Genomic DNA, 19,386 nt, shown 5'->3' on the forward strand with positions numbered 1-19,386 from the left:
GGTAAATTACAAAAATTTTCTCCCATTCTGTAGGTGGTATTTTTACTCTGTTGATACTTTCTTTTGCTGTGCAGAAGCACTTTAGTTTAATTAGATCCCATTTGTCAATTTTTGCTTTTGTTGCATAACTTTTGATGTTTTTTCATGAAATATTTGCCTATGCCTATGACCTGAAGGGTATTGCCTAGGTTTTCTTCAAGGGTTGGTTTAGTTTTCCATTTTCCATTTAAACTTTTAATCCATCTTGAGTTGATTTTCATATGTGGTGTAAGGAAGGGGTCCAGTTTCAATCTTCTGCACGTGGCTAGCTAGTTCTCCGAGCCCCATTTATTGAACAGGGAATCTTTTCCCCATTCCTTGTTTTTGTCCTTTTTCAAAGATCAGATGGTTATAGTTGTTCAGTCTTATTTCTGGGCTCTCTATTCTGTTTCATTGGTCTATGCGTCTGTTTCTGTAACCAGTACCATACTGTTTTGGTTACTGTAGCCTTGTAGTACAGTTTGAAGTGAAATAGCATGACACCTTCAGGTTTGTTCTTTTTGCTTAGGATTGTCTTGGCTATTCGGGCTCTTTTTGGCTCCATATGAATTTTAAAATATCTTTTTCTAATTCTGTGAAGAATGCCAATGTGAGTTTAATGGGAATAACATTGAATTCATGAATTGCTTTGAGCAGTGTGGTCATTTTCATATTAATTATTCCTGTCCAGGAGCATGAAATGTTTTTCCATTTGTTTGTGTCATTTCTGATTTATTTGAGCAGGTGGTTTATAGTTTTTCTTGAAGAGATCCTTCACTTCCCTTGTTATCTCCTAGGTATCTTATTATTTTGGTGGCATTTCTGAATGGGAGCTTATTTGTGATTTGGTGTTGAGCTTGTCTGTTGTTGACATATAGGAATGCTACTGGTTTTTACATATTTATTTTTATCTTGAGACTTTGTTAAAGTTGTGTATCAGTTTAAGCAGCTTTTCGATTGAGATGATGGAGGTTTCTAGATACAGCATTATGTCATCTGCAAACAAAGATACTTTGACTTCCTGTCTTTGTATTTGAATGTCTTTATTTCTTTCTTTTGCCTGATTGCCCTGGCTAGAACTTCCAACACTATTTTGAATAGGAGTCTTGACAGTAGACAAGCTTGTCTTGTGCCAGTTTTACAAGGGGAGTGCTTCCAGTTTTTGCCACTCAGTATGATATTGGCTGTGGGTATGGCATAAATGGCTCTTATTATTTTGAGGTATGTTGCTTCAATACCTGGTTTATTGAGAGTTTTTAATATGAAGGGATGTTAAATTTTATTGAAGGCCTTTTCTGAATCTACTGAGATAATCACATGGATTTTGTTTTTAGTTCTGTTTATGTGATGAATCACATTTATTGATTTACATATGCTGAATCAGCCTTGCATCCTGAGGATTTGCATATGTTGAACCATCCTTGCATCCTACTTGATCATTGCAGATAAACTTTTTGATGTGCTGTTGGATTCGGTTTAGCAGTGTTTTGTTGAGTATTTTCACATAGATGTTCACCAATGATATTGGCCTGAAGTTTTCTTTTTTTCTTGTATCTCTACCAGGTTTTGGTGTCAGAATGATTATGGCCTCATAGAATGAGTTAAGGAGGATTCCTTCCTTTTCTTTCTTTCTTTTTTTTTTTTGGAATAGTATCAGTAGGAATGGTACTGGCTCTTCTTTGTACCTCTGGTAGAATTCACCCATAAATCTATCTGGCCCTGGGCTATTTTTGGTTATTAGGCTATTTATTACTGCCTCAGTTTCAGAACTCATTATTGCCCTATTCAAGCATTCTGTTTCTTCCTGGTTCAGTGTTGGGAGACTATATGTTTCCAGGAATTTGTTCCTTTCTTCTAGATTGTCCAGTTTATGTGAATAGAGATATTTATAGTATTCTCTGATGGTTGTTTGTATTTCTTTGGGGTCAGTGGTGATATCTCCCTTATCATTTCTGATTGCATTTATTGGAATATTATTTGTTTTCTTCTTTATTAGTCTAGCTATGAGTCTATTTTATTTTAATTTTTTAAAACAACTTCTGGATTTCAGTTTTTGAAGGGTTTTTCATGTCTCTGTCTCCTTCAGTTCTGCTCTGATCTTGATTACTTCTTATCTTCTGCTAGCATTGGGATTTGTTTGCTCTTAGTTCTCTAGTTCTTTTGTTGTGATGTTAGAATGTAAATTTGAGATCTTTCTAGCTGTTTGATATGGACATTTAGTACTATAAATTTCTCTCTTGACACTGCTTTAGCTGCATCCTAGTTAATCTGGTATGTTGTTTCTTTGTTGTCATTAGTTACAAAGAACTTGTTGGTTTCTACCTTAATTTCATTATTTACCCAAAAGTCATTCAGGAACAGGTTATTCAATTTCCATGTAGTTGTATGGTTTTGAGTGAATTTCTGAATCTTGAGTTCTAATTTTATTGCACTGTGGTCTGAGAGACTGTTTGTTATGATTTCAGTTCTCTTGCATTTGCTGAGGTGTGTTTTACTTCCAATTATGTGATTCATTTTAGATTAAGTGACATGTTCCACTGAGAAGAATGCACATTCTGTTGTTTTTAGGTAGAGAGTTCTGTAGATATCTATCAGGTCAACTGGATCCAGAGCTGAGTTCAGGTCCTGAGTATCCGTGAATTTACTGTCTCAATAATCTAGTATTGTCAGTGGGATGTGAAAGGCTCATACTATTACTTTGAAGAAGCCTAAGTCTCATGAAGGTCTCTAAGAACTTGCTTATGAATCTGGGTGCTCCTGTATTGGGTGCATGTATATTTAAGATAGTTAGCTGTTTTTGTTGAATTGAACCCTTTACCTTTATGTAATCCCCTTCTTTGTCTTTTGTTCTTTGTTGGTTTAAAGTCTGGTTTGTCAGAAACTAGGATTGCAACCCCTGCTTTTTTCCTGTTTTCTATTTCCTGGGTTAATATTCCTCCAAAGCCTATGTGTGTCTTTGTATGTGAGACAAGTCCCTTGAAGTAAGCATACGAATGGGTTTTAGTACTGTACCCAGCTTGCCATTCTTTGTCTTTTAAATGGGGCATTTATCCCATTTACATTTAAGGTTAGTATTTTTATGTGTGTTTTTGATCCTGTTATCATGATGCTATTATAACTGGCTATTTTGCAGACATGTTTATGTGGTTACTATATAGTGTTAACTGGTCTGTACTTCATTTTTGTTGTTGTTATTGTTGTTGTTGTTGTTGTTGTTGCTGTTTTAAGTGGCTGGTCCTTTCCATATTTAGTGCTTCCTTCAGGAGCTCTTGTAACACAAGTCTGGTGACAACAAATTCCCTAAACATTTTCTTGTCTGAAAACGACCTCTTTCTCTTATGAAAGGATCTCCTCTCCTTTCTTTTTGAAGCTGAGTTTGTCCAGATATGAAATTCTATATTGGAAATTATTTTCTTTAAAATGTCACATTTTGCCCTCCAATCTCTTTGGGTTGTAGGGTTTCTTCTGAGAGGTCCACTGTTAGTCTGATGGGCTTCCCTTTGTCAGTCACCTGCCCTTTCTCTCTGGCTGCCCTTAACACTTTTTCTTTCATTTGACCTTGGAGAATTTGATGATTATGTGTCTTGTGGAGGACCTTCTTATGTAGTATCTTACTGGGGTTTTCTACATTTCCTGAATTTGAATGTTGGCCTTTCCTGCTAGGTTGGGGAAGTTCTTCTGATAATATCTTGAAGTATGTTTGTTAAATTGTTTCCATTGTCTTTATATCTTTTGGGTACCCCAATCAGTCATAGATTCTGTCTCTTTAGATAATCCCATATTTCCTGAAGGCTTTGTTCATTCCTTTTTCTCTGTTCTTGTCTGGCTGTCTTATCTCAGAAAGATAGTCTTCAAGTTCAGAAAGTCTTTCCTCCTCTTGACCTATTCTGCTATTAATCTTGTAATTGCAATGGGAAATTCTTGTAGTGTTCTTTTCAGCTTCATCAGGTTTGTTATATTCCTCTATATTCTGGCTATTTTGCCTGTCAGCCCCTGTATTGCTTTACCATGATGTTTAGGATCTTTGCATTGGGTTACAACATGCTCCTTTAGCTCAGCAAAGGTTGTTTTTATCTGCATTTTGAAGCCTACTTCTGTCATTTCAGCCATGTCAGCCTCAGTCCCATTCTGAGACCTTGCTGGTGAGGTGGTTCAGTCATTTAGATGAAAAGGGACACTCTGGTTTTTTGAGTTTTCAGTGTTTTTGCAATGGTTCTTTCTCATATTTGTGGGCTTATCTACCTATGATCTTTGATTTTGCTTACTTTTGGATGGGTTTTTTTTGTGGGTTTTGTTGTTGCTTGCTTTTCTGTTTGTTTGTTTTAGCATTGCTGCAGCTTGCTGTGGGTCAGCTCTAGACCCTAGTCACCTCATTTTTTCCCATACCTGGAGGTATCAACAGTAAAGACTGCAAAACAGCAAATATGGCAGGCTGTCCCTTCCTCTGGAAGCTCTATTCCGGGGGATACTGACTGGTTGCCCGCCTGCACCCACCTGTAGAAGGTGGCTAGAGACCTTGGCCTTCAGCTCCCAATCATTTAGGGCTCTCCAAGACCCACAGTCTGGACCAGCTGAGCTATTTGAACAGCCAAGGTGGTGGCCACCTCCGTTGTTCTCAAGACACTCTCTCCTAGAGAGAAATTAGAACTGTTGACTGTTGAACATGGACAGGGTGGACAGAAGCCCTGGCTGGAAGGACACTCCCATGAAGAGGAGTGGATCAGGGCCCCCCCTTAAGGAAGACAAACAGCCCTTCCATACTGAGGAACCACCTCTGCCCATTGACTTGGACTCTCCAAAGTCTACAGGCTGGAATGGCTGAGTTGTCTAAACAACCAAGGTGGCGATCTGCCTTTCCCCCAGGGCACTCTGTCCCAGAGATAAATCAGTGATCTATTTATAGAATATATGCAGGCAGACATGACTGGAGACCCCAGCTAGGAGGTCCCACCCACTGAGAAGGAATGGACCAAGGTCCTGCTTACTGAAGCACTCCAGCCACAGTTTGGCAAAGCAGCTGTACTGCACTGTTGGAACCCTTCCTTTTCCAGACCATTCGGACTCTCCAAAACCCAGAAGCTGGAATGGCTGACTGAACTAAACAGTAGATATGGTGATCTGACCCCTCCCTTCCTCCATCTCCTCTCAGGCAGGCTGCACCCTGTTGCTGGTGGATGTTCTGGATTCCAAGCCAGTGGGTCTTATCCTGTGACATGCTATGGAATTTGGGCCTGAAGACTGGCACTGCTTGGGTCCCTGGATTGAGCCCCCTTCCTAGGGGTATCTCCTAGGAAGTACCTCCTGTCTTGCTTGAGCTGCAGACACCATTGTCAGGGTTCCTGGGGCTGGAGTATGTAAAGCTCCTAGATCTCTGCATGTGCCTGAGCATCTGGTCTCCTGAGACTTTGCCCAGCTTAGTGTGTCAGACCCTAGTGGTGTGGGCCCACGAAGGGACCTCCTGATCCATGGTTTGCAAAGCTCTGTGGTAGATGTGTGGTTTCCCAGGATCACACAATCACTCACTGCTTCCCTTGGCTGGGGTTGGAGATCCCTTGACTCTGTTGCTCCTGGATGGGTTGTTGCTCTTGGGTGTGCCATTTTCCCACTCTGCTTTTCTTCATTCTGGGTCTGGGATCTGTTCTAGCCCCTTTTCTTTCCATTTGGGCTATTTTTTAATATGATAACATTTTCTCTCAGATTTTTAATTTCCAAAGGTACCTTGTTGACTCTCAAGTATATATCTCCAATTCAGACATCTTTCTCTTAAGCTCCATTTTTTACATATGTTAATTGCCAACTTAAATTTTCCACTTTGATTTTAATAGGTTTTAGAAACATAACATATTCAAAGGGGAACTGTTGATTTACCTCTCATTACTCTCTGTTATCAGTTTCTGTAAAATGGGATCTTCATTGACTCAGTGATCAGGGGACTGGAAGTTTCTATGTGGCTGAAGAACAGATGTAACAGAATGAATCTGGAAAAAAAGACTGTGTAGAATGTTAGATAATAGATTTCAAGATTTCTCATATAGAGTACAGGGGATGTCAGGGACCTGTTATTGGCTGTGGGTTTCATGGAGGTATAAACATTGGGATTAAGAAAAATGAGATTGAGTTGTTACTAAGGTCGATAAGTCAACTGTTATCACCAAGGATGATGGTAGGACTTGGGACAGAGAGAAAGATTTTGAACCAGGTTTCAATTTATAAAATGAATTTAGTCATCTGGCCAGGAGGTAGTCAGTGACAGTGATGAGAAGGATCAGAGGGTAGGACAGTTAAATGGCAAGGGATTCAGAAGAGATGATTTTACTCCATATTGGAGAATTGATGGTTTGACATTGTTTTTAAGGAGCTAAGCAATAATAACTGGTTGTAACAGGACTTGATATGTGAAAAAATAAATCTCCAGTTGAATGGACTACAGGAAGTGCAAGGTCCTCTACAGAAAGCTAGAATTTAATAAAAGCTAAGATTCTTCTATAAAGAAGTTGAGTGCATATATATTTAGGATAGTTAGCTCTTCTTGTTGAATTAATCCCTTTACCATTATGCAATGGCCTTTTTTGCCTCTTTTGATCTTTGATGGTTTAAAGTCTGTTTTATCAGAGACTAGGATTGCAACCCCTGCTTTTTTTTGTTCTCCATTTGCTTGGTAGATCTTCCTCCATCCCTTTATTTTGAGCCTATGTGTGTCTCTGCATGTGAGATGGGTCTCCTGAATACAGCAAACTGATGGGTCTTGACTCTTTATCCAATTTGCCAGTCTGTGTCTTTCAATTGGACCATTTAACCCATTTACATTTAAGGTTAATATTGTTATATGTGAACTTGATCCTGTCATTATGATGTTAGCTGGTTATTTTGCTCATTAGTTGATGCAGTTTCTTCCTAGCATTGATGGTCTCTACAATTTGGCATGTTTTTGCAGTGACTGGCACCAGTTGTTCCTTTCCATGTTTAGTGCTTCCTCCAGGGTCTCTTGTAGGGCAGGCCTGGTGGTGACAAAATCTCTCAGCATTTGCTTGTCTGTAAAGGATTTTATTTCTCCTTCACTTGTGAAGCTTAGTTTGGTTGGATGTGAAATTCTGAGTTGAAAATTCTTTTCTTTAAGAATGTTGAATATTGGCCCCCACTCTCTTCTGGCTTATAGAGTTTCTGCCGAGAGATCAGCTGGGTTGATCTCTGATGGGCTTCCCTTTGTGGGTAACCCGACCTTTCTCTCTGGCTGCCCTTAACATTTTTTCCTTCATTTCAACTTTGATGAATCTGACAATTATGTGTCTTGGAGTTGCTCTTCTCGAGGAGTATCTTTGTGGCGTTCTCTGTATTTCCTGAGTTTGAATGTTGGCTTGCTTTGCTAGGTTAGGGAAGTTCTCCTGGATTATATTCTGCAGAGTGTTTTTCAACTTGGTTCCATTCTCCCCGTCACTTTCAGGTACACCAATCAGGCATAGATTTGGTATTTTCACATTGTCCCATATTTCTTGGAGGCTTTGTTTGTTTCTTTTTACTCTTTTTTCTCTAAACTTCTCTTCTCACTTCATTTCATTCATTTGATCTTCAATCACTGATACCCTTTCTTCCGGTTGATCGAATCAGCTACTGAAGCTTGTGCATTTGTCACGTAGTTCTTGTGCCATGGTTTTCAGTAATATATATTGCAGCTAATAAATACCTAGAAATTTTAACATCCTTCTAAAGGAAACTCATGTCTCCTTTACAATTGTGTAGTCTACAGTTGTAATAGAATTGCTGTTTTCTTAATGCTTTCGAAATATTTTCCATGGCAATTTCCTGGAAATATCTGTATATTTTATGGGATATATTGGAAAAATAATCAGTGGATATCTATAAAATCTTCCTTTTTCCTAGTTAAATGTACGTTCATGTAATAAAGAAGAAGAAGAAAATTATAAATAAGTTCAGAGTTAATAAACTATGAAGTTTGAGATTTATATTGGAAGAGTACCATTTTCCTACCTGAAATATTCTACAGGCTGCAATCATTTACTTTAGAACTAAAACAGTATTTTACAGAAGTTTTAAAATGCTCAATTATAAGCAACTTATTTATTTTGGCCAATTCAGATAGGTAAAATGAGTTTTCATCTCAAAGCAGAGTAAATTTTTGTCTTAAACATAAAATTAGAACTTTTACTCTGTAGAAGACAGCCTACATTACATTATTTGTGTGCAAACTGTGTTTGACCCTTCTAAGAGGATCACATTCACACTATGTTTTCATACAGATATTTCTTTGGCATATGATTTTACTTATAGTAGTATAGGCCAATTCTCACACTTTTTTGTCAAAGTTGAAGATAATATTAAAAAGAGAGAGTAAATTTGTATAGGAAGAAAAATGTTAAATCTGTTCAATTTCTAAAAATATCTGCAACTTTTCTCCATGAATATACTTTTCAGTAGCTACCTTATCACCTTTTTGCCTATCTATTTTTTAAAAAAATACATCATGTCAGTTTGGGAAGAATTTGAATTGCTGTGCAGTGTTCAAAGTGTCTATTGTCAAACCAGTTCTTTTTGTTCTTGTCATGGCAGAATTTTGTAATAATAGGATATTGTTTCAATTAAATATATGAAATATAGAAAGAAACTGCAACATAGCACACAAGGTTCTGGTTGAATCTTCATGGATTCAGTAAGAAGAGATGTAAACTAATTTAGAGTTAAACAGTGCTGCTTTTATACAAGAAAAAAATCCAGATATTTGAGCTTTCACTGTCTAGTCCCCGCTACTGCTTTTTTTTTCTTTAGAAATAGTCACAAGTACTCTTTAAAAAATTCCATGATGCCTCCAGCTTTATTCTTTTGACTTAGGATTGTCTTGGAGATGCGGGCTCTTTTTTGGTTCCATATGAACTTTAAAGCAGTTTTTTCCAATTCTGTGAAGAAACTCATTGGTAGCTTGATGGGGACGGCATTTAATCTATAAATTACCTTGGGCAGTATGGCCATTTTCACGATATTGATTCTTCCTATCCATGAGCATGGTATGTTCTTCCATTTGTTTGTGTCCTCTTTTATTTCACTGAGCAGTGCTTTGTAGTTGTCCTTGAAGAGGTCCTTTACATCCCTTGTAAGTTGGATTCCTAGGTATTTTATTCTGTTTGAAGCAATTGTGAATGGAAGTTCATTCCTGATTTGGCTCTCTGTTTGTCTGTTACTGGTGTATAAGAATGCTTGTGATTTTTGTACATTTATTTTGTATCCTGAGACTTTGCTGAAGTTGCTTATCAGCTGAAGGAGATTTTGGGCTGAGACAATGGGGTTTTCTAAAGAAGACATTCATACAGCCAACAGACACATGAAAAAATGCTCATCATCACTGGCCATCAGAGAAATGCAAATCAAAACCACAATGAGATACCATCTCACACCCGTTAGAATGGCGATCATTAAAAAGTCAGGAAACAACAGGTGCTGGAGAGGATGTGGAGAAATAGGAACACTTTTACACTGTTGGTGGGATTGTAAACTAGTTCAACCATTATGGAAAACAGTATGGCGATTCCTCAAGGATCTAGAACTAGATGTACCATATGACCCAGCCATCCCATTACTGGGTGTATACCCAAAGGATTATAAATTATGCTGCTATAAAGACACATGCACACGTATGTTTATTGCAGCACTATTCACAATAGCAAAGACTTGGAATCAACCCAAATGTCCATCAGTGACAGATTGGATTAAGAAAATGTGGCACATATACACCATGGAATACTATGCAGCCATCAAAAAGGATGAGTTTGTGTCCTTTGTAGGGACATGGATGCAGCTGGAAACCATCATTCTTAGCAAACTATCACAAGAACACAAAACCAAACACCACATGTTCTCACTCATAGGTGGGAACTGAACAATGAGATCACTTGGACTCAGGAAGGGGAACATCACACACCGGGGCCTATCATGGGGAGGGGGGAGGGGGGAGGGATTGCATTGGGAGTTATACCTGATGTAAATGACGAGTTGATGGGTGCAGCAGACCAACATGGCACAAGTATACATATGTAACAAACCTGCACGTTATGCACATGTACCCTACAACTTAAAGTATAATAATAATAAATAAATTAAAAAAAAAATTCCACAGTATTCCTATTCAAAGAATAGATCTTTGAAATGTTTATTCACTAAACTAGTATAAAGTGCATAAACTATTCTGAGAGGATCTATGTTCTAACATGAAATTATTTAAAAAATTAACCCCTTTTTATGCTCCATGTGGATGACTCAGCGTACCTGTTCCTTAGGCAAGCACCCTACATTTACCTTTCTCCCACATACTTCTGGAAGACACACAGCTGTCAGATTTTTCCAGTGATAGTATTATCAGTTTAAATGTGCTTTGTGTTTCTGGATGACTATACAAGTTTTCCAAATGAAATGTGAATTCACATGTTATTGGAAAGTAAGGGTAAGAAAAGGACCTTGTGTTAGAATGAAGAATCCCTTTGAATTTGACTTATTTCACACTGTGAGCAAATGTCACATTCAAACATAAATCTCTGAGGAAATCTCTGGAGACAGTACTGAAAATTTCATTTCTTGGTCTATGATTTATTCTTCTCATTTTAAGTCACTTTGTCAAAAATATATTGAAGAAAACAGAATGTAAATGTGTCTGAATTATTAAAAATGTTTCAGACACTAGCTAAATGTAAATTACAATACACATTCGAGGATTTCTGTATAATCATTTAACTATCTGCATGGAATATTCTCCTTCCACGTATACCTTTCTATACTCTATCATAACTAATACCCTCTGTGATCTTGACGATATCCTCTTTCAACTTGATTACCTATGTTTAAAATAAAAACGATACTTTCCTATAGGCTAAATAATTATGGTGGGTGAAATGGAAGTTAATATTATAATGTATTTTGAACTCTCAAAACAAAGTGCTAAGTAAGCACTAGACACTGGAAAATAATAAGCCAGATAGTTCCTGTACCTGACTACAATTTGATTATTATAGACCTAGGTAAATTATCAATGGTCCTTAATATATAAAGTCAATGACTTTATATATTTTATATATATTTTATTGTCACTCTATTAGGATCATTAGTCACTAAAGTAAGCAACAACAACAAAACTCCTTAGAAATTGAAAGGCTGGAGATTTGTTCTGAATACTGCATTTAAAAATATGTCATAGTGCATATTCTATTGGAACTCATTTAACACTATTCCAAAGTAACTGCAAAGATTGTATTTAACCTAAGGTTTAGAAATTTATATCAATTTACATCTTTTTATATATTAATTATCCCTAAACACCCTTAAATATAAAGTTTGTATAAAAACAGGTAAATCAACTTCTGATATACTATAAGCTAAATCACGGAGACTGATATTGAAACTTCAAAGTGTGCAAAAAGTACTAGAAATTATATTAAAATAGGCATAATTAATAAAATTTTATAAAACAAAATGTAAAATTGAAACCTATTTGAGAATTTTAATGTACAATAAAATTTTATTATAATTATTATGAAATGATGGGTGTTGTGGCTCATGCCTGTGACCTCAGCACTTTGAGATGCAGAGGTACAGTGATAGTACAGTCCCTCAAGTGAGGAACACTTGAGCCCAGAAGTTCGAGATCAGCCTGGGCAACAAAGTGAGAATGTAGTCTCTACAAAAAAATTAAAAATTAGCCAAGCTTGGTGGCATGCGCCTGTAGTTCCAACTACTCAGGGAGCAGAGACGGGGGATCACGTGAGTCGGGGAGATTGAGACTGCAGTGAGCCATGGTTGCACAATTACACTTCAGCTTGGGTGACAGAGAAAGACTCTATCTCTCTCCATATATATTATTATGAAAATAAAAATATGCATATTATTTCCTTATGTGGAAATTTGTTTTAATGTATATATTGCCAGTTATTAAGCTCCTAGTGTTTTTGGAAGATTGCTGAGAAACTGAGAGCTGTGGATTCTGCAGCAATTATTACTAGCTTGGGCCAGGGGAAAGTTACTTAACCTGAGTTTCATTTCCCTCAAAGTTTTTTTTTTTTTTTTTTTAATCACAACTAAATAAAATAATGTCTATGAGCCACTTAGTACAGTCCTTAGTACTAATAAATGTTAATTGCTAGTGTTTCTAATATTTCAATTATTATAAACTGGAGAGAAACACAACAGAGCACAATTGTCTCTAATTCAGAATAATATTTGCTAATTGTCATGAATTTGGTGTATATCCAGCACCTCCGTTCCGACAATTAGAGTCATTGTTTTGGTTCACTTTTTTAGTCAGAGTGATTGTGAAGGGTTAGATAAGATGAACTGAGAAAAATATGCCTCACGATAAAAGGATAAAGAGTTCTGAAAACCCTATTTCATGCCTGCAAGGGTAAGCATAGAACATATTAGGAAATGTTCTGTTAACTAAGAGGCTGCTGAAACATTTGTAATGCAGAATTAAATTGTGGATGATATCTCAATATTTCCTGGGAAGATAATTTTATATATTTTATATATATATACACACACACACACACACACAGATATATATATGTAGATATAATTATAAATATATAATTTATATACACACATGCACAAATATGCACATTTATCACATACACACATGTGTATTCATTACATACACACGGTTGTAATATATATGTGTGTGTATGTAATAAATGTACCTATTTGTGCATGTAAAATATAAATATATACACATATTAACATGTATAATATAAATATATACACATATATATGCACACGTGCATATGTGTATATATTTATATACATATATATATAAACAATGCCTTCACCTTCATTGTAATGATACTCCACTGAAATAGTAACTGATATCTCTGCTAAGTAAAAATGCTTATTGGTGTCAAAGATATTATCTATGCTTAAGTAAAGATACTAAATGGTATCAAAAATGCTAATCTCTTTTGGTCGTAATACTGCTAACTTTTCTTACTACCTAGTAGTTTTGAACATGTTCAACATTTTTTCTCCTTGAACTGAGGGTAACATGAATGAGACAATGAAATAAAGGAGAAATCTGATTTTTACAATATCTATAACGCCTTTTATTATTTGCCCTCCTTTTGAAATGCTGCATAATTTCCACTGGCAATAGTAGGAATCCTGTTTGTAGATGAAAACAATGTTATAAATCTCTTTACTTGGATATATGCTCACAGTGCAACTAATGTGTATGCAAAATGCATTGTCAGAATTAAATTAAAAACCCACTTGTGAATAGTAGCATCTAAAACAGTAAGGATATATGATGATTTAACAATTCTGAATAGCTCTGCAGAACTGTAAATCCTACTGTGACCAATAAACTCCCCAAGGCAGAAGGTTGTACTTTTTTCTTTATTTTAACCTCCTAAAGTAAAGTTGTTGAAGCTTCTCAGGCAAAGGAATTAAATTTTATGTAAAACTATTCTTCTGATCAGCATTTTACTACGTTTCATCAATTTTATAACCTTCATGGTTAAAGTAAATGAATTTAATATGCTAATCATCATTATAGTACTATTTATTGAATATATATGTACAGGTGTATATACATCCACATATATGTCCTGATGTACTCTCTCTATATATATAACCACCATAAAACAAATGTTTGAAGTGAAAAAAGCATAATATGTCAGACATAGCTCCAAACTTGAAACCAGGACACCTAACCTCCTACTCTACATCTTGTAACCTTTGGTTGTGTAATTTGGGTGAAAATACTTAAAATGTTTGCACTATAATTTATGAAGGATGACGAGGTTTGCATAAACCATCTCTAAAATTCCTTTCAGCTATGAGTTTACAAAAACAACATGATTGCCTCTTTTTATGATCTTCTTATGGCATCTTATTTCCACTATTACTTTATTCAATGCTTAACCCATTTCAAATATTTGGCCACTAAATAATTTGTTAAAGAGGACAGTGGCTTGGCTTTGATGTTTTTTTCTGTGTTTAGGAAGGATTGGTTTGATGAATAGATGGATGAATGGCTAGATGCATGGATATGTTAACATAAAGAGAAAAAGTGAAGAGAAAAAGCTGGGGGGTAGAGAAAGAGAGAGCATGAACCAAAGAATCATCTCTGTTGTTACAAAGAAAATAAAATATTCATTGCATGTAGCACCTTTGCTAACTTTCAATGAAGTCTATTCCTTTTATGATTACCTACCATATATAATTTATATGTTAGTTAAAATTAAGTGAGAAAAGAGAGTAGAAAGTTAGAACTTTGTGACTAAAAAAATGAAGATCAGCCATCTTTGATTTTATTTGGGACTACGACATTCAACGAAACATTTGTGCACAAATTTTTTATATAAGTTTTGCTAGATGATATGCTATTGATTGTGCAATAGGAATGTAGATGTGTTCACGCTGGTTTCAATATTTAGAGTCTTTTATTTTAAATACAACTTGATAGGTTTGTTATAGAATATATATATCTTCTGATAATTCCATTTGCTGTGCAAAATTTCAAGATATATCAAAATTTTTCTCAATTTTTCAGAGGAAATTATGTGCAAAATGAACACATTTTTTCTCTACTATCCCTCAGGTAAATAATGTTTATTCTACTTGTCTCTTAAATTTATAAGACACAAAATTTTCAGTATTCAAACTAAAATACAAGTTTTTAACACGATTATTAATCACCTTGTGTATGATTACTACCTTGCTAAGTTGGGTCTTCTGGAATCGTGATAATGACTGTGACAATAAATTAACATGCAAGCACATTTTTAAGTCTACTTTTGTTTTAATTTAGGTTTAGGTGTAACTTAATATTTTATCTATACATCTGAATTTAGGTATTTTATTTTACAAGATTATACCTAATTTAATGTTTAAAAAAAGGTTTAATCAGTGATTCTCGAGTGTCTAAAATATTCAGGCTCTTTTATACACAATGTAAGTATAAAAATAGTTTCTATGGCTTAGGAAATTGTATTTTGCTAATGTGATAAAGACTACCTCCATGGTAGAGGAAACACCAAAAATAAAACCACAAAGGAGAAAAATCTTCGAATGTTTGGAGACTTGTTGAGTTGCTTAGGTTAGTGAACTTTTAAATATTTTATTTAGAAGGCATATTTGTGAATGTATTTTTGGGTGAAATGATTTTATGGTCTGAAGTGCTGATTTATTTCAAGTTCAAAAAATCTACATACACACACACACACACACACACACACACACACACACACACACCCCAAGCATATATCTATTAGGTTTAAAGAAAAAAATTGGATTGTCATTTTAAAAATTGGCAAGTAAGTATATGTATTTTGGGAATATTTAAATACCTTTCTATAACATAATTTTTTTAACGGAAGTACTATAGCTTGTCAGCGGTTTTATAACTTTGAATTGTACAATAATTTATGAATTTTCAAAGGGCATACCTGCATTAATACTTTTACATATGACACCTCACAATGACAATTTAAGACATTAGCATTGCTTTAATATTACTATACATTGTAATTAAGTTGACAATTATATTTTTGTAGAACTTTGCCTAAAGTTGGTATTTTTTTCATATATATGCCAGTTGGTCCATTAGTCCATGAAAATTGTTTTCAGTAGCATTACATATATAGTACAAACTCATTAACATTAGTATTTTTCTAAGATATAAGAAGACATGTAAACATGATATAATTTTCATTTAAAATATATATATTTTAGCCACTTGCATGTCAGTATGTTTGCATAAGGATTACATAAAGCCTTTATTTCTCCCCCATAAAAGCAACAGAATATCAACCTTTAGTGATGGAAATGACTAATTAAAAATTGCTATGATAGGAATATTTAGGAGGCGTTCCTTTCCTGCTTTATTGATTGGTTATTCTTCCCTTCAGTTTGGCCAGTAAGAAGTGTATATAGAGTATTGATGAAATGCCATGTGTGGTGTGTGTGTGTGTATATCAATGGTATAATAATTATGTTATCGTGACAGGTCTAATCTGCTTTTCCCATGAAGGTTATAAAATAAAACTGACTGTAAAATCATGCTAATAAAAATACCTGGGAAGGATCTAGATGCTTTGACATCATGTTAACTACATAATTATGAATGTTACATTTGAGCAACTATATAGTTAAAAAAGTAGATCTAGTACATACAGTATTGCGTTATCTTGACTGGTAATATTTGTGTATTAATACAAAGAATAAAGAGATGACTTTGCTTTGACTATTGGAAGTGGGTGAAATTAGAAAGGAATTTCTGTTCCAGGATCCTTCCTGTGGAACTATATCACATTGTTTTCAGAATGCTTGTGTTGAAGACAAAATACTGCGTGCACTCCGTTAGTACAAAGTCAGTGTAAGATGAGATTTTTATAGCTGAAGAAAAAATGTAAATAAATAACTGGGATTTGAAATGTTGGATAAGATTTTCTGTTCTTTGATTACACTGTTTGCAATAAGATGAACTGTTTCTTCTGCGTACTTCCTTGCTGTTTGCAGAAAGATGAACTGTTTCTTTTATCCATTTTTTCAGTATATCTTAAGTCTGCAAAGGATTGACTAATGTGCTATCGATTCCACAGGTATCTGCTGTTTTTTAAGCCAAGTTGAATATTTAAGGCAATATTAAGTGTTCTGCCATGTAATAGTAAAATGCTTCCACCAAAAATGTATTACTAATACAGCAGAAGTCAATAACATCACCTGCTATAAAACAAGGTTGATTAGAAGCTATTTTTTAAAGACTCATTTAGAATCCATGACAAGTTGAAATATCTTTGTATAAATACACATTACTAGTTTGTGAGTAGACATTTAGATTATCTGATTTAAAATGAATTGGTTATTTCAGCTTCAATTATAAAAAATTTGTATCATACTTTCTAACAAACTATTAAGGAAATTTGTGTATCTAAACCTGATAGTATTAAATTTCATTGTAATTATTAATCTAGATAAACATAAGGATTATCGCATATTAAAATAATTCTTATGAAAGTTGCTTAAATTAGCAAGATAGGTCAAACATTTATTGTCTAAATGTTTTCACAAGAGCTTAGATTAAAAAGTATTATCTGGTTCAGAAAAGACAGGTTTTAGTAAAAATTAAAGTATATAATCTATATAATTATATTAATAAATTTATATTTTATATTTAATAAATTAAATTTCATTATACAATAAAAATATATTAATAAAATTATATTGATAAAATATTAATATTCTGGTTAGTAAACATCCAATAACATATTAAGGAAGTACTCAATTTATATGTCAATTTGGAAAATTCTGGCCAGCCACAGTGGCTCACACCTGTAACCCCAGCACTTTGGGAGGCCGAGGGGGGTGGATCACGAGGTCATGAGATCGAGACCATCCTGGCTAACACGGTGAAACCCCGTCTCTACTAAAAATACAAAAAATTATCCGGGCGTGGTGGCGGGCGCCTGTAGTCCCAGCTACTCGGGAGGCTGAGGCAGGAGAATGGCGTGAACCTGGGAGGTGGAGCTTGCAGTGAGCTGAGATGGCGCCACTGCACTCCAGCCTGGGCGACAGAGTAAGACTGTCTCAAAAAAAAAAAAAAAAATCTTCATTATTTTCTCTCATGCCATGGACAGGTATTCAAAATATATAGGAAACAAGGCAATGGTTTGAGGAGACTGATACAATCCATGCCAATATAAAAGAGCAGCGATGGCCAGGCACCGTGGCTCACTCCTTTAATCCCAGTACTTTTGGAGGCTGAGGCGGGTGGATCACCTGAGGTCAGGAACGCGAGACCAGCGTGGCCAAAATGGTGAAATCCCGTCTCTACTAAAAATACAAAAAGAAATTAGCCGAGTGTGGTGGTGTGCACCTATAATCCCAGCTACTCAGGAAGCTGAGGCAGGAGAAAGGCTTGAACCCAGGAGGCGGAGGTTTGCAGTAAGCTGAGATCGCGCCATTGCACTGTAGCCTAGGTGACAGAGCAAGACTCCATCTCAAAATAAACCGAGCAACCAACCAGATAAAAAGAGCAGTGAAAAGATAAAGCCAGCTTCACACTGGCTTTATAATACACACTGTGTATATAATAATACACACTGTATATTATCATTTAATACACACAATGAGAGGTTTAGACCAATGTGTTTAATACATACAATGTGAGGTTAGACAAATGTGAGGTTTAGAATTTGAGCATGTTGGTCAAGGTCGCATACTTAACAAGTGACAGAGTCAGTATTTAAAATCAGTTTGCCCTTAGAATCAATGTGTTTACCAAATATGCCATTACCAACCAAATACTATTTAGCACAGTGTTTATCATCATCATAGTTACACATGGATAAAAAATGCTATAATTAGGACTTACATTAGTTCCTTGAGAAATATTTCTCCATTCCCTCTGCACAGAGATTTGAATGTCTTTACATTTTCTATAAATATTATTGACTTTACTACTATAAAAGATAATGATACCTGTGTTCAAAAAAAAAGGAGGGCGAGGGGAAGAAAGGAAGGACATGAAAAATAAATTAAGATCACCAGAATGGTTTGATTCCTATATGTTCTATGAATTGACCTCAGGAAGTTTTCTGAGCTTATTTCCTTTTATTCAGAAAAGAAATCTTCCAGCTATGAATTCCTTAAAGGTTTCATGATATAAGACATCCAATGTATTGGATACTTTGTCATGTAGAAGCTTTTGATACTTATTACATTTTCTTCCCCATGATCTCCCTGCAATAACACTTTGAGGTACTCTTTATCATTCCATTTGGAAGAAGTAATTATACTCCTTCTCAGCTATTACACTGCTTCCAGTACAATGTGTTTCCTTAATAAGTAAAGTGCATGCTTTAAGTGAATGTATATGTTTTTTAAATACATAAGTCTTCATGTCATATTTCCAGAGGGCATGACAGAATATTTATGTTATTATTTAATGGCAAAACTCACTTCTTTCTAGGAGCAATTTTTGATGAATCTGCCAAAAAGGATGATGAGGTGTTTCGCACAGCAGTTGGTGACCTTAACCAGAATGAGGAGATCTTACAGACTGAGAAAATCACATTTTCAGTGACGTTTGTTGATGGCAACAACCCTTTTCAAGCAGTTCAAGAAGGTAAGGTCATCAGTATTTATTTTGGTTTTTTGGTTCAGTTCAAATGGCAATGAAATTATCTTTGATGAAACTTATTAAACATGGATATCATTTTTGTATCTGTGCTGATAGTAGGGCATTATTTTCCTTAGAGATCACTGTGTTGTAGATGTCAATCTTATATTCCAGTTTTGAAAGTGTAGAATGTGGGAGGTTATTATATTAATTGAAATATAATATGAAAATGAACAAATATTTACATGTAAAAACTTTGC

The 19,386-nt window shown here is 35.1% G+C and overlaps 1 protein-coding gene across 2 annotated transcripts in view; it reads left to right on the plus strand.

The window, feature by feature from the left end:
- The window catches only part of GRID2 (glutamate ionotropic receptor delta type subunit 2), a 1,541,190-nt gene that overhangs the window by 274,540 nt on the left and 1,247,264 nt on the right, over positions 1-19,386 (plus strand). For both annotated transcript variants that reach the window (XM_028849003.2, XM_015138804.3), the window contains exon 2: positions 18,977-19,132. In XM_028849003.2, the coding sequence (XP_028704836.1) occupies positions 18,977-19,132 (156 nt within the window). The remainder of the gene's footprint in view (positions 1-18,976; positions 19,133-19,386) is intronic.

Source organism: Macaca mulatta, chromosome 5 (assembly GCF_049350105.2).
Source record: "Macaca mulatta isolate MMU2019108-1 chromosome 5, T2T-MMU8v2.0, whole genome shotgun sequence".
Lineage (NCBI taxonomy): Eukaryota > Metazoa > Chordata > Mammalia > Primates > Cercopithecidae > Macaca > Macaca mulatta.